Source organism: Conger conger, chromosome 8, assembly GCF_963514075.1.
Source record: "Conger conger chromosome 8, fConCon1.1, whole genome shotgun sequence".
NCBI lineage: Eukaryota > Metazoa > Chordata > Actinopteri > Anguilliformes > Congridae > Conger > Conger conger.
The window spans coordinates 14,447,096-14,461,295 of record NC_083767.1 but is presented as its reverse complement, the minus strand read 5'-3'; the positions used below and the strand labels follow the sequence as shown (position 1 = coordinate 14,461,295).

General features: G+C 47.4%; 1 protein-coding gene across 3 annotated transcripts in view; it reads left to right on the top strand.

Annotated features, from left to right (window-relative positions):
* Positions 1 to 14,200, top strand: part of LOC133134671 (lipopolysaccharide-responsive and beige-like anchor protein) — a 225,990-nt gene that overhangs the window by 51,753 nt on the left and 160,037 nt on the right. For all 3 annotated transcript variants that reach the window (XM_061250938.1, XM_061250940.1, XM_061250939.1), the window contains exons 20-25: positions 648 to 771; positions 1,600 to 1,792; positions 7,941 to 10,169; positions 10,583 to 10,833; positions 11,826 to 11,979; positions 13,023 to 13,203. In XM_061250938.1, coding sequence (XP_061106922.1) covers positions 648 to 771; positions 1,600 to 1,792; positions 7,941 to 10,169; positions 10,583 to 10,833; positions 11,826 to 11,979; positions 13,023 to 13,203 — 3,132 coding nt within the window. The remainder of the gene's footprint in view (positions 1 to 647; positions 772 to 1,599; positions 1,793 to 7,940; positions 10,170 to 10,582; positions 10,834 to 11,825; positions 11,980 to 13,022; positions 13,204 to 14,200) is intronic.

Here is a 14,200-nt window from a genome sequence, read left to right as displayed (position 1 = left end):
TTTTCAGTTATTTTTAGCTTTCAAATACTTTTCAGTTCAGTATAACCGTACTGAATCATCCTAGTTTATCGTAGCGCAGCATGTATTTCTTTGCTCGCACGAATATGCTGATCATTTTTGATTATGCATGTTCTATAGCAGCATTGTGTTCATTTGTGTGCTTTCATGGTAAAGTACAGTGATGTAGTAATGTGTGCTGTAGTGGTGATACACAGTGATATGGTAATGTGTGTGTTATAATTGCGATGTAATGTTACATCGGTGCTGTGCTGGTGACTGGAGTTCCTGTAACACTTATGCTGTGCTGGTTACTGGAGAGTTCCTGTGACACTGGTTCTGTGCTGGTTCCTGTAGAGTTCCTGTTTCACGCATTCCGTGTTAATGACTGTAGACTTCCTGTGACACTGGTGCTGTGCTGGTTCCTGTAGAGTTCCTGTTACGCGCATTCTGTGTTAATGACTGTAGAGTTCCTGTGACACTGGTTCTGTGCTGGTTCCTGTAGAGTTCCCGTTACACGCATTCTGTGTTAATGACTGTAGAGTTCCCGTTACATGCATTCTGTGTTAACGACTGTAGAGTTCCTGTTACACGCATTCTGTGTTAATGACTGTAGAGTTCCTGTAACGCTGCTGCTGTGCTTTTGACAGAGATCCTGAAGGTGATCGCCGCGCTGCTGAAGAACTCGCCGCAGAGCCCGGAGAGCGGGGAGGTGCGGAAGGTCTTCCTGTCCGACATGATCAAGCTGTTCAACAACAGCCGAGAGAACCGGAGGTAAGCACAGCTGTCCCTGTCTGCCTCTCCCCTTCACCCGGAATAACATGCACAGACCTGCCGTGTGTGTGTGTGTGTGTGTGTGTGTCTGTGTGTGTGTGTGTGTGTGTGTGTACATGCGCATTCTGATTGAGAATTATGTATGCTGAATATTCTTCATAGGGCTTTGAGGTACTTGTGTACAACTGTAAACTGATGGATTTTTATGAACGGTGTGTAAGATATCTCGGGGCTCTTTGTTATATTATTAACTCAAATAAAAAATTGTAATATGTACAGCTGTGTTTCTGTATGTGTGTCATGGCTCTCTCTCCATGTGCGTATTTGTGCTTGTGTGTGTGTGTGTGTGTGTGTGTGTGTGTGTATTTGTCTGTACATGTGTGTACATACATGTGCGTGTGTGTGTGTGTGTGTGTGTGTGTGTGTGTGTGTGTATTTGTCTGTACATGTGTGTACATACATGTATGTGTGTGTGTGTGTTTGTCTGTACATGTGTGTACATACATGTGCGTGTGTGTGTGTGTGTGTGTGTGTGTGTATTTGTCTGTACATGTGTGTGTGTATATGTGTGTGTGTGTGTGTGTGTACATACATGTGTGTGTGTGTGTGTGTGTGTGTATTTGTCTGTACATGTGTGTGTGTGTATGTGTGTGTGTGTGTGTGTGTGTGTATGTATGTGTGTGTGTGTGTGTGCGTACATGTGTGTGTGCGTACATGTGTGTGTGTGTGTGTGTGTGTGTGTGCGTACATGTGTGTGTGTGTGCGTACATGTGTGTGTGTGTGTGTATGTGTGTACATACGTGTGTGTGTGTGTGTCTGTATGAACAGGAGTCTGCTGCAGTGCTCCGTGTGGCAGGAGTGGATGCTGTCCCTGTCCTACATCAGCCCGAGGAGCAGCGAGGAGCAGAAGATCACGGAGATGGTGTACGCCATCTTCCGCATCCTGCTCTACCACGCCATCAAGCACGAGTGGGGGGGCTGGCGTGTGTGGGTGGACACGCTGTCCATCACCCACTCCAAGGTGAGACGCACCCAGCACACAACACAACACAACACTGCTACCGTTGGAAAACTCACAGGTTAAAGCAGTGCTATTATTTTACCTGCTCGGTTCAGATAATACACATATTTGTGAAATTAGGTGGTGTAGTGCCTGCAGACACTGCGGATCGCAGGACATGGAGTTGAGTATCATTTGACATAACCTGACATCATCGGTTGTGTCATCTTGTGACAGCCACTATGTCATGTGTAGGACAGTCTTATGTCAGCCTTATGGCGAGGGGTTCAAGTGAAGTGTTACTCAGATGCATTTCCCTGCAAACTACACAGCATATTTAGGAAAAAGGGTTGGGGAAATGAAATTGGAGGAAAAATGTAGAAAAAACCATATACAAAAATATGGTTTTGCATTAAATGTATTATTTTATTATCTAATTACTTCAGTTCAGTTACGAAATTCCCCCTGTATGGCTTATTTATATTTTCAATATTTATATGTTGTGCTATTAGTTGTTCATGTTATATTACGTTATTTGTTCCAGTGAAGTCATTTCGCCTGTGGTTTTGGATTTTAAAGTTTGCATATTTCAGCTTACACATCGTTGCAGTGATGGTTTGTGGCCACAAGGGGGCAGAACTGCTCTGCTGAGTGGTTGCCTGTTGCCATATGAACCTCTTATTTAATACCTGCTTCACTGGGTGAAGAGAAACAAAAGAGACCTAGGACCGTTTTCACTTGATGAGGTTCTGACTATAATGGCTGTCATTTCATTGCATATCAGTGCAGAGAATATCGTTTAATAATCATAGTTTAGTATATGTACCATATTACTTCATCAATGTGGAAGCTCCCACTGTAATTACAATTTCATTGTAATCGTAAGACATTGTCATTGTCTTTTTGTGGGCCCTGGTACAGCAATAGTTTATCTCACTGTGGTTTAGATGGTTTAACTGGTGCTGTTAAGAAGTTTCTAGTTTCTACCTCACAGAAGTGTGCCAGCTTGCTATTGGAGTAAAACGTTTGAGAAATTATTTTTTGAATAATTGCAGTAATCATGGAAACTAATAATAAAAACCTATAGTGTGGCACGTTCTGATCACAGTGCCTGTATACTGTAGATTAGGTTAATGCGAATTTCATTTGTATGTGACAGCATGTGAATAGGTTTGACTGACTCTGTATGCAACTATATTCACGTGAATGGGTGTGACCTTAATAAGACCTGAACAATATAATTTGAAATGACCTTTTGAATATTGTTTGCTATTTTTTTAAGGACATCAAGAGTAGTTTCCATTTAAGGGACAAACGTTCAGCCACTCCCACTTTTAATTTCCATTTTTGTAAGGTCTGGGTGTAGGCTGGTCTTGGGTCCCCCTGTGCCAGTCTGAAAGCGCTGGGTTAGCTTGGCTGCGTTAGCCCGGCTGCGTGCGTTAGCCCGGCTGCATAAGCCCAGCTGCATTAGCCCGGCTGCGTGCGTTAGCCCGGCTGCGTATGTTAGTCCAACTGCATTAGCCCGGCTGTGTTAGCCCGGCTGCATTAGCCCGGCTGCGTGCGTTAGTCCGACTGCGTTAGCCTGGCTGCATTAGCTCTGATGCGTGCGTTAGCCCGGCTGCATTAGCCTGGCTGCATTAGCCCGGCTGCGTGCGTTAGCCCGGCTGCCTTCGTTAGCCCGGCTGCCTTCGTTAGCCCGGCTGCCTTCGTTAGCCCGGCTGCCTTCGTTAGTCCGGCTGCCTTCGTTTGCCCGGCTGCGTGTTACCCAGGCTCGTCTGTGACGGCTGTGGAGATGCATGTGGCTGCTGTGCAGGAGCTGGAGAAACTCGATTGCAATTTTATTGTCCGGTTTGATAGATGTTCTGCCACCCTCAGAGCCCCAGGGCTGTTTGTCACTGTAACTCTGTTCTCCCAGCAGCTGTGTATGTGTGCGTGCGTGCGTGCGTGTGTTTGTGTGAATCCATGTCTCTGTGTATTTGTACAGCAGGGAGATATAGGTCTTCTATCACATTTTTAATAGTCATTTCACAATGAAGGGGATGAGTGTAAAATCTGAAAATGTGCACACTAAGGGCTCATGTAGGTTTTGACATTCACTGCTAGCACACCTCTTGCAAATGAAGGTGTAAATGATGATTTTCTGTTCCACATTGAAGCATATATTTTGTAGCTTCCTCTCTAGTATCTTTCTTAATAGTTCTATATCAGTTTGAGCATTACTTCACTGGTTCAGTTAGTCCAAAGCCTGAGGAAATTCACAAAGTCCAGATATTATTTGTATGAATTGGATACTTGAAACAAATCTAATTATTAAGTTAAAACCAAAAGTTTAATGGAATCAATTGACTGAAAAGACTTTAGAAATTTAGAATGGTCGTAATAAGAAACATTATGGCCATTTATAAATACCATTTCTCTTCTTCACCAAAATTGACAAAATTATCCCCGCAAAACATAACATACAGTTAGTGGCGTAATTGGTTACATTTCAGTGTATATCAATATTTATAGTTTTAGATTGAAAGACCCATGTTTAACGCTTCCTGAAAAGAATTGAACGGCTGAGTTTATATTACAGATTTGTTCCAGGTTTCTCTGCTTCCCTCCAACTGTTGCTGTAGTGTACATCTGAAATGCTCTTAAAAGCTGCAGTCAAGTGGCTAGAGTATGGTGCAAACACATATTTGTTGTAGAAGCAGAGCAAAATATATATATGAAAAGCACAAAAAATAGCACACGATAAAACGCACGCACACAGGGGCACGCACACACACACACACACACACACACACACGCACACGCACTGACACACAGACACACAGACACAGTGTGAGGTGGTGCAAGATCAGCTGGACTCCTAGAAGCGGCTTGACTCTCTATGAAACAATTGTTGCTAATTATGTTCGTGCAGAATAAGGAAGAATAATAGTCTTAATAGTTCTCTACTGCTTTTGTTGAGAGGTTTTCTGGAACACAGCCACTAAAAGCAAACTCATTTCATAACACCAAAGGCTTTTGCATTGGCATTGTGGTAGACAGTAACCGAACAAGTATTCATTTCCCAGATAACACGTAGAATAGTGCATGCAATATTGCTCAAGAAACAACAATATAAATGCAGAAATGGTATGTAATACAACAGAAAATTCTAGGGAGCATATTTTCATATACTAGCCAGATAGCGAAAGTATGCATATGTAGAAATGGGTGTCAAACAAAACCCCAATGCATTTTACTATGCCATTTGCACTTTATGCTCATTTCTGACGCTTTCACTAGAGGGGATTTTAAAGCTGTACATTTGCTATATATTGCTGCAATGGTGAGGTTTATAAAGTGTACTGTTGATTGAAGATTCCTCCACTGAGAGGTGGGGAACTCAAGGGCAGTTTATAGGGTGATGCAGCTCACTGATTGGCCCGAAACTTTAGAGACCGCCCTTCAGAGAGTAGGACCATTACACCACTGTTTCCTTAACTTTGGCCATAAGGAAACACACAGAGGCATCTTACATTTTTAACATGTACGACATTTCACATTCCTATGTAGCCTTTCGGCCTTTACATGGTCTGATCTGCTTAGTAGACCCCTTCGTCGAACACCTTCTTTTTCATCTTGTGGTTACTGCCCTACCTTAGCCTTGGGCCTGTTTGTAGAGCCGTATGTTTCTGGGGCAACTGAGGTGAACCACCTAACCTCGGCGTGAGACTTTGGTTCATCAAACCGTTCCAGGTCGAGTCTGTGGTGGGAAGCTTCCCCTCCCTTCTCCAACACGGTTACCCCTGCTGGTCTGAACCGCACCGTGCTCCCTGTTCTTCTACAGCTCCACTCGTGTTCAGAACTTCAGTAGACTCAGCTGTCAGGTTATTTCATCAGTCTGTCTGAACAACTACTATAGGAGCACTACTGCTGCAACAAAAAAAGGAAAAGTTTCAGGAGGAAAACACAGACGCTCTGCACGCACCCCGTGGCCTGCATTGATTTTTGTTTTCTTCTTTTTGGTTTTTGGTTGGGTAAATACAGTTAGAGTTGCACCTGACTTCTTCTCCCACTCGTTTGTTTTGTGGTTTCGCTTTACCTATTGATCGGCTGTGCGTCAGTCCTGGGCAGACGTGACCTTCCTGGACCATGGTGGCTCCTCCCACACAAGGCCCCTGTGATTGTAATTCGCTGAGAGGGATTTGGGCGGGGCTCTGAACACCAGTTGATCTCATTTCTGTTTGACATTCAGGGGGAGCTTTAATCTATAGTATCTATAGTAGATGCATATAACTATAAAAACATGATGCTAGAAATTTAGCAGCATAAATAATGGCTTAAGTGGTTTAAATTCTTGCTTGTATAGGAGTAGCCGGGACATCACAAATTCAATTGCTCTGCCATTTTAGAACCTCTCGGTTTTTTCACTGTACCTTAAGGCTGCAATTACCCCAGGCTATACTCCATGTGTGTAGCGATAGCTGTCCTTGGAGGCATGGAGCAGAATATTGAGTGTGGTCTGCTCTGATCTCCAAGCCTACCCTCAAAAGGGCATCTGAAACGACACTTGTACTACACCATGTTTTTAACCCAAAGCTGCACTGTTATTGTTCTGGTTATATTTCATTTCATTAAAGTAATAATAATATTAATATAAATAATAATGGATAAAAGGTTGAATAAAACATTTTGTATCTCAGTAGAGTTTATGTAGGGAGAAGATGATAAACTCAAGTAATACAGTATATTGTAATTATTTATACGTTACTATTTTAACTTCTCGCATGTTTATATACAGTACATCTTAGAGTACATACTCTTTCATACTTTTGCAAACCCTTTTCCTTGCGTGCTGGTGTGTGTTGTAAAAAAACAGTACAGAGCACATCGGCTTATCATCCATGCGTATACCCTGCTCAGTGCTGGGTATTAACAGTGTCCTTTTCCTGAATGATTGGGTCATTAGTGGTTGGTGTGTATTCATGCGTGTCGCTGAAACTGAACACAGATTCCACAGTGAGGGACCTCCCGCCATTTTGTTTCCATTTGATTCTGTGCATGCACAAGAGGAAACGAGAATCTACCTCCTTTTTTATACAAGCCGTTTCACAATTTTTTAGTTTTTTGAGGCTCCACTGTACCCAGGACAGCTAGATGCAGGAAGTTTGAAGTAAAGTTTGTTTTCATCATTTTTTTTCCACTACTTTTATGTTTAATATTCATATCCATTTCTATACTATATTTATATATAACTTTTGCACATTGTATATATAGCATGCAAGTTAGGGTGCTTGCCGGTGGGGGATTGGCTGAATATTGAATGTCAAATTAAGTTTGAATTAATTACACAGCTGATACTTTGACTGGCCACCTTAAAAGAAAAGTCTTTGACTGCTGGTGTCTTTAGAAACATTCTTCAGTTCGAAAACCACTATAGATTAAGACTCAAATGATCTGGAAGATTGACTGTCTGGCCTGCCAGCTCATTTAGAACAATAGCGACTAATTCATTGCAAACGATCAGGTTTCCTCTTCCAGATGCAAGTGCCTGCGGGCAACATGTGAAGCTTCAGACGCTGGTGTCTCTTACTTCCTGTATTCAAAGCTAATTAGATTGATGTAGCTCTGTAAACGAGTGCTGCCGAGACATTTGTTCGACTGAATCCTAAGGCAAGCAAACATTTGTTATAGCTGTTTCTAATGGCAACTGAAAACATAGACTTTTAGTTAATGTCCGGTGAAACCGCAAAATGCGTCTCTGCCCAAGCTTGATGGAGTGCAGTGCATCTGCAATAATCATATTCCCTTATATTTCTATTGTGGCTTCCATCCAAAGTCTTGCCGAGGGGGCACCTCGCCTGATCCACCGCTCTGTATGGCTGGGCAGGTTTTGGAGCTTGTGCCCATTATTGTGAGGCAGAATGTAAACAGTCCAGTCATGCAGACAGCCGTTATTCCCAGAGCCATTTCCCTACTCGTAATCTCCTGTGATCTCCGAATTCTCTTTGTACATCAAACAAAATCTTTTGATTTTGGGGATTATGTCTGAACCGTACAGACGTTTCGAAGTTAAAGGAGAAAATACGTTGCTGACGTTAACCAGACCTTCGTACGTTTGTCGAACGGGCCTAATAACGCTTAATGACGGCGCTGATATTGACCAGGCTGTGTTTCTCTTGGCTTTTTTTAGGTGTCTTTTGAGCAGCACAAAGAGAACCTGGCACGTATGTTCAGGGAGTACCAGAGGCTGGGATCGGAGGGGCAAGGCCGGATCAGAACCGTCTCCGGGGCAAGCAGCGAGGCGGAGGCGTTCACTCGCTCCGGCAGCCTGCGGGGAGTGGAGGGGAGGGCCCCGTCGACCGTGATCGCGCAGACTGTGGAGGCTGGAGCGACCGCCGCCGCAGGCTCTGGAGAAGGCTCCCCGGCAGAAACTGCGGTCTCCGTTTCGGACATCTTCAGCAGAGCCCCCGAGGAGGAGAAGCCCAACCAGGACCAGGGAGGTTTGGGGTCCCAGGACTCGACTGTGGATTCTGGGAATCTCGCAGAGCAAGCTGCCACAGACGAGCGCAAAGATGGAGCCGAGCAGGATACGCCGACCGCGGCCTCGGCTGAGTCCCTGAGAGACGTTACAGACGGCACCAAAGAGGAGATGACGACAGCGGAAAAGGCAGGAGGCACTGGAGAGAAGGAGGAAGATGCTGTGATCGAGAAGGTAGAAGCTGTGTCCAGTGTGGAAAGTCAAGTTGAGAAGGTAGAAGCTGTGTCCAGTGTGGAAAGTCAAGTTGAGAAGGTAGAAGCTGTGTCCAGTGTGGAAAGTCAAGTTGAGAAGGTAGAAGCTGTGTCCAGTGTGGAAAGTGAAGCTGTCACTGACAAGGTAGAAGCTGTGACCAATGAACAGATTGAAGCTGTGGTTGAGCAGGTAGAAGCTGTAACCAGTGTGGAAAGTGAAGCTGTCACTGACAAGGTAGAAGCTGTGACCAATGAGCAGATTGAAGCTGTGGATGAGAAGGTTGAAGCTGTGACCAATGAGCAGAGTGAAGCTGTGGTTGGGCAGGTAGAAGCTGTAACCAGTGTGGAAAGTGAAGCTGTCATTGACAAGGTAGAAGCTGTGACCAATGAGCAGATTGAAGCTGTGGATGAGAAGGTTGAAGCTGTGACCAATGACAGTGAAGCAGCAGTTACAGCAGATGTTGGGTCATCTGAACCTGTGAAGGACCAGGTGGCTGAAACTGTGCCAGACACTTCTGCCGATGTGGAGAGCAGCGAGACCCAGTCAAAGGGAGAGGATCTTGGCGAGGAAGGTGCGAGAGAGGCCATTCCTCCCACCAAGGCCAGGGATGACAGCCTGGAAGATGCCTCCTTTGTGTCTGCCGCTACGACCATACGAGAGGATGAGGAAGATGACCAAAGCAACGTTGCTACTGGAAAGCCTTGTGATGAAGAGGTGGAGCCTGTGGCACTGAAGGAGACTGACCATCCTGTAGAATCCCCTGAGACGGTGGAGTCCCCCAGCACAGACACAGTGGCACAGCCTGCTGAAGCCACAGACCCCCCCAGCACTGAGACAGTGGAACAGTCCAGTGACTCCGCTGACTCCCCTGGCACTGAAGGAGTGGAACAAGCCACAGAAACTGCAGACCCGCCCTGCATAAGTGCTGTGGAACAGGCCTCTGAACTAGAGGATTTTCACAGTACCAAGGAAGGGGAACAGCCTGTTGAAACCGCAAATCCCCCCAGTACAGAGACAGTGGTACAACCTATTGAAACGGTGCCCCCCTCAAGTACGGAGACAGTGGAACATCCTGTCGAAACAGTGACCCCGTCCAGTACAGAGGCAGTGGTACAGCCTGCCGAAATGCCAAGCCCCCTCAGCACAGAGACAGTGGAACAGTCTGCCGAAACAGCGAGCACCCCCAGCACAGAGACAGTGGTACAGCCTACTGAAACAGTGACCCCCGCCAGCACGGAGATGGTGGTACAGCCTGTCGAAACAACAAGCCCCCCCAGCACAGAGACAGTGGTACAGTCTGTCGAAACAGTGACCCCCACCAGCACAGAGACAGTGGTAGAGCCTGTCGAAACAGTGACCCCCGCCAGCATAGAGGCAGTGGTACGGCCTGCTGAAGCAGCGAGCCCCCCCAGCACGGAGATGGTGGTACAGCCTGCTGAAGCAGCGAGCCCCCCCAGCACGGAGATGGTGGTACAGCCTGCTGAAACAGTGACCCCCGCCAGCATAGACACAGTGGTACAGCCTGCTGAAGCAGCGAGCCCCCCCAGCACAGAGATGGTGGAACAGGTGGCCTCATCAGAGAACGAAGTGGGGGAGAGCAGCACCAAAGAGAGCAAGATTGCCCGGCTAGATGTGTCCAGTGTGGCCTCGGACACAGAGAAGCTGAAACTGACGGAGCAGTCAGCGGCTGTATGTGGTGACCATTATGTTCAATCAATATTTTAGATGGAAAATGTATATATGTACACACATATATGTAAATCAATATGTCAATATAGTCACCCGTGTTTTATTCAGACTGAGTAATTTGAAATCAGCACAATGAACACATAGTTATTTTTGCACCCTATGGAACCGGTGAGACTTGTGGCAGTTGATGCAACAAACCCTTGATATACATCCCTGGCTTCTTTAGTGTGTTAATGTAGGATACACATGTGCTAGCATGTTAGCAATAATTGGCACGTGTTAGCATGCTAAGTACTAGCGAGCTGTTAGCTGTTCTGACAGTAGGTTATTGTTAGCAAGCTGTTGCCATTCAGACAGGAGGGTGGTATTAGCCTTGCTAATTCAGCACACTAACACGCTCTGTTGGTTCAAAGGAGGACACCAGCGGCGCTCCGGCTGCTGTTCCCGCTCCGGCAGCTGCTCCCACCACTGGTTCCACCGCTGGTCCCACCGCTGCTCCCACCGCTGCTCCCACCGCTGCTCCGGCCGCTCCCGGGGCGGAGGGGCCCTCCGCGGGGCGCTCCACCATGTTCCGCATCCCGGAGTTCCGCTGGTCCCACATGCACCAGCGGCTGCTCACCGACCTGCTCTTCTCCATCGAGACCGACGTTCAGATGTGGAGGAGGTGAGCAACATAGGCTTTCTCAGATATAAGTGCTGGAAAAAAAAGAACAGCTTGCTTCTTTCGCCTATCAGCCTGACACTTCATCCTCATGAGTGTGTTATTAACCCTTTCAGTCTCAAGCCCAGTCTGAAGAGGCTCCACCCAAATCCCAAGAGGTTGATTTAAATTTCGTAAGCTTTTAATATGGTCTGAAAACAATAGTATAGCAGTAATTTTGATTTGCTGAAAAGGTATAAGGTTGAGAGTGCCATTTTACAGTAGTTACACTTCAGTGCCATATGGCAACTGAAAGGGTTAAATTGTCAGTACTGGGCTTGGCATTAAGCCTCATCAAAACCAGCATTGGATCATGTTAATTGCAGCGCTGTGTTGGTTTTAGATTGAGATGAGGTTTTGTAGAACATCAGTTTGTCTGGGCCGGTCGGTGGGTTGCCATGAGGAAGCTGTGGTTAGAGGGAGGCGGTGGTCTGGTCTGGTCTGAAAGGCCCCCTGGCATGGCAGCTTGGCCTTCTCTCCCCACTCCGGCTCTCTGTACACTGTACAGCCCCGGGCCCCGCTGTGCAATCTGCCCCAGGAGAACGTAGAAATACGACGCAATGTTTTTATTGTTATTTTAACCTTCAAACCTTGTGGAAACACTGTTATTTCTTCTGTCACTGGATGGAGAGCAGGCCCAGCTAACGCAGGGGGAAAAAACCCCCTAGCCTGCTTTGATATTTGGGCTAATTGAGGTTGCTTTGAAGGAAGGCATACAGGCGGTGCGTTTTAAGGCCTCTCGCCCTCTCTGTAATCGACAGTGAGTGTTGCTCCACCCAAATAGCGCCCCTCGTGTTTGCGTCATCAAATCCTAATCCTTTTTTGCAGTGGCCATATATGGTCATTTATCAGCAAAGCCCAAATAATTTTCAACAGTAATATCAGCTACACTAAATTTGTATTTTCTGATTATTGCCAGTTTAATGAACACATTAGCGCTGTTCTGCTTCCCCCAGCCACTCTGCCAAGACGGTGATGGACTTCGTCAACAGCAGCGAGAACGTCATCTTCGTGCACAACACGGTGCACCTGGTGTCGCAGGTGGTGGACAACATCGTCATGGCCTGCGGAGGCATCCTCCCACTGCTCTCAGCTGCCACGTCCTCCTCCGTGAGTCCCCTGGGGTCCCGCCGACTTCCAGGCACCTGCGCCTCCCTCCCTGGAAACGGCGCTATCTGGGAATCGCTACTTGTTGGGCGTGCGCCACCTAGCATTTCACAAAACGCCGTCTTTATGGCTTGAGCGTGGTGGAGAATGTCCAACCAGACGTTCTCCCCAAGGCTGATTTTCCCTTACGCTAACTCCGTTGTCCTGGGAACGGCCATACCAGGCATGTAAAGAGGGTGAGGCAGTGACCTCATTTCTGAGAAATGCCCTCGGCGAACTGTAATCTCATCTGATTGGAGAAGAATCGGTCTCCATTTTGCCCACTGACCTTTCGGTACTGGGTGCATCAGCGTTATTGACTTTACTGCACCTTCCCTGTGTTCCTGCCTACTGCCTTCTCGCTTTGTTTATGTTTTATGTATTTATTCTCTTTCTTGTCCTGGTGGAGAGTGCGTGTTGTTTTACCCCTGAATGATGTTGAAGGAAGCCCTGTCCCTCTCTCTCTCCCATTCTCTTTTTCCCTCTATCCCTTGCTCTCTCTCTCCTTCTTCCCCTCTCTTTCTTTCTCCCCCTCTCTCTCGCTCTCTCTCTCCTGCTTTCTCTCACTCCCTCTCCACCCCTCTCTCTCCCCTTCTCTCCCTCTCTCCCTCTCCCTCCCTTCTCCTTCTCACCCTCTCTCCCTCTCCCTCTCTCTCTCCCTCCCTCCCTTCCTCCCTCTCCACCCCTCTCTCCCCCTCTTCCCCTCTCTCTCCCTCTCTCCCCCTCTCTCTCTCCCCCTCCCTCCCTCTCTCTCCCTCTCTCTCTCTCCCCCTCCTTCTCACCCTCTCTCCCTCTCCCTCTCTCTCTCCCTCCCTCCCTTCCTCCCTCTCCACCCCTCTCTCCCTCTCTCCCCCTCTCTCTCTCCCCCTCCCTCCCTCTCTCTCTCCCTCTCTCCCTCCTCCTCTCTCTCTCTCCCTCTCTCCCCCCCTCCCTCCCTCTCTCTCTCTCTCTCCCTCTCTCCCCCCCTCCCTCCCTCTCTCTCTCTCTCTCCCTCCCTCTCTCCGCAGCACGAGCTGGAGGCCATCGAGCCGTCTCAGGGCCTGTCGGTGGAGGCCTCGCTCACCTTCCTGCAGCGTCTCATCAGCCTGGCTGACGTGCTCATCTTCGCCAGCTCACTCAACTTCACCGAGATCGAGGCCGAGAAGAACATGTCCTCCGGGGGCATCCTGAGGCAGTGCCTCCGCCTGGGTAAAAACTCCCCGCCCCGCCCTGCCCCTGCCCCTGCCCCCGCCCCCTCCCTGCCCCGCCCTGACCACCATGCCCTGGAAAAACATATTGTCTAAACGGACCACTGTGATAAGGGACTCTTTATTACATGCTCTCTCTGAAACAAAGCAGCAAGCTCTCTGACATACGTACTTTTTATGTCAAAGCTATAGACTTGGCACTTTCTATATTGTTCCAGCCTTGTGCATATTGTTCTTGTTCCTGCTGAATCAACTCTTAAGCAAAACCTCTTTATGATATGGCTGGGCATGACAACTATGTCTGACTGCTGCCGAACAGACAGACACAAGCACATATGTGATTGCATTAAGTCATCCCTTAAGTGTGCATGGTCTTTCACAGCCAGCCAGGGTTTAACCTTTTAGCTGCGGTGGTCCACGGTCCCTTCCGGTCTTGCCGTTTTTACTGAAATAAAGATGTGGACAGCGGTTAACCAGCCGGAGTAATGCTATGGGCTGTGGACCTCGGCTTCCTGCCTGAAGTCCCATTACGCAGGGGCTGCATCGACATCTCCGTGGGCTGTGAGCCTGAGTGAAAGACTCTCCAACCCCCTGCATTATTCATTTTATATACCACCCCACCCCTCAACCCTGGTCTCTGATGTCAGCCACACTCTGAGTTGCACTGATTAATACACAGCCTAGCCTGATAGGCTCAGTTTGTGTGACAGTCGTACGGTAGCACGCCGAGTTGTTCCATTGTTGCCGTTTTGTTCAGGTTTTTTTTTCAATTTTGCAGCTTAAATAGTCATTAAAGAAAAGGAAGCTACACAAAATGGCGTTCGATTCTCCTCGCGCTAGGGGGATAAAGAAAAAAAGCCGCCTCACCTGAATTTTTATCAGCCCATTACAACGCTCAGACGGAGCGGATGCCCGACCCCGGCTCTGCTTTTAGAAGGCTGGTTTTATGAAATTAATATTTAATGAGCTGCTCTCGCCCTGTTTGCGGCGGTGTAATC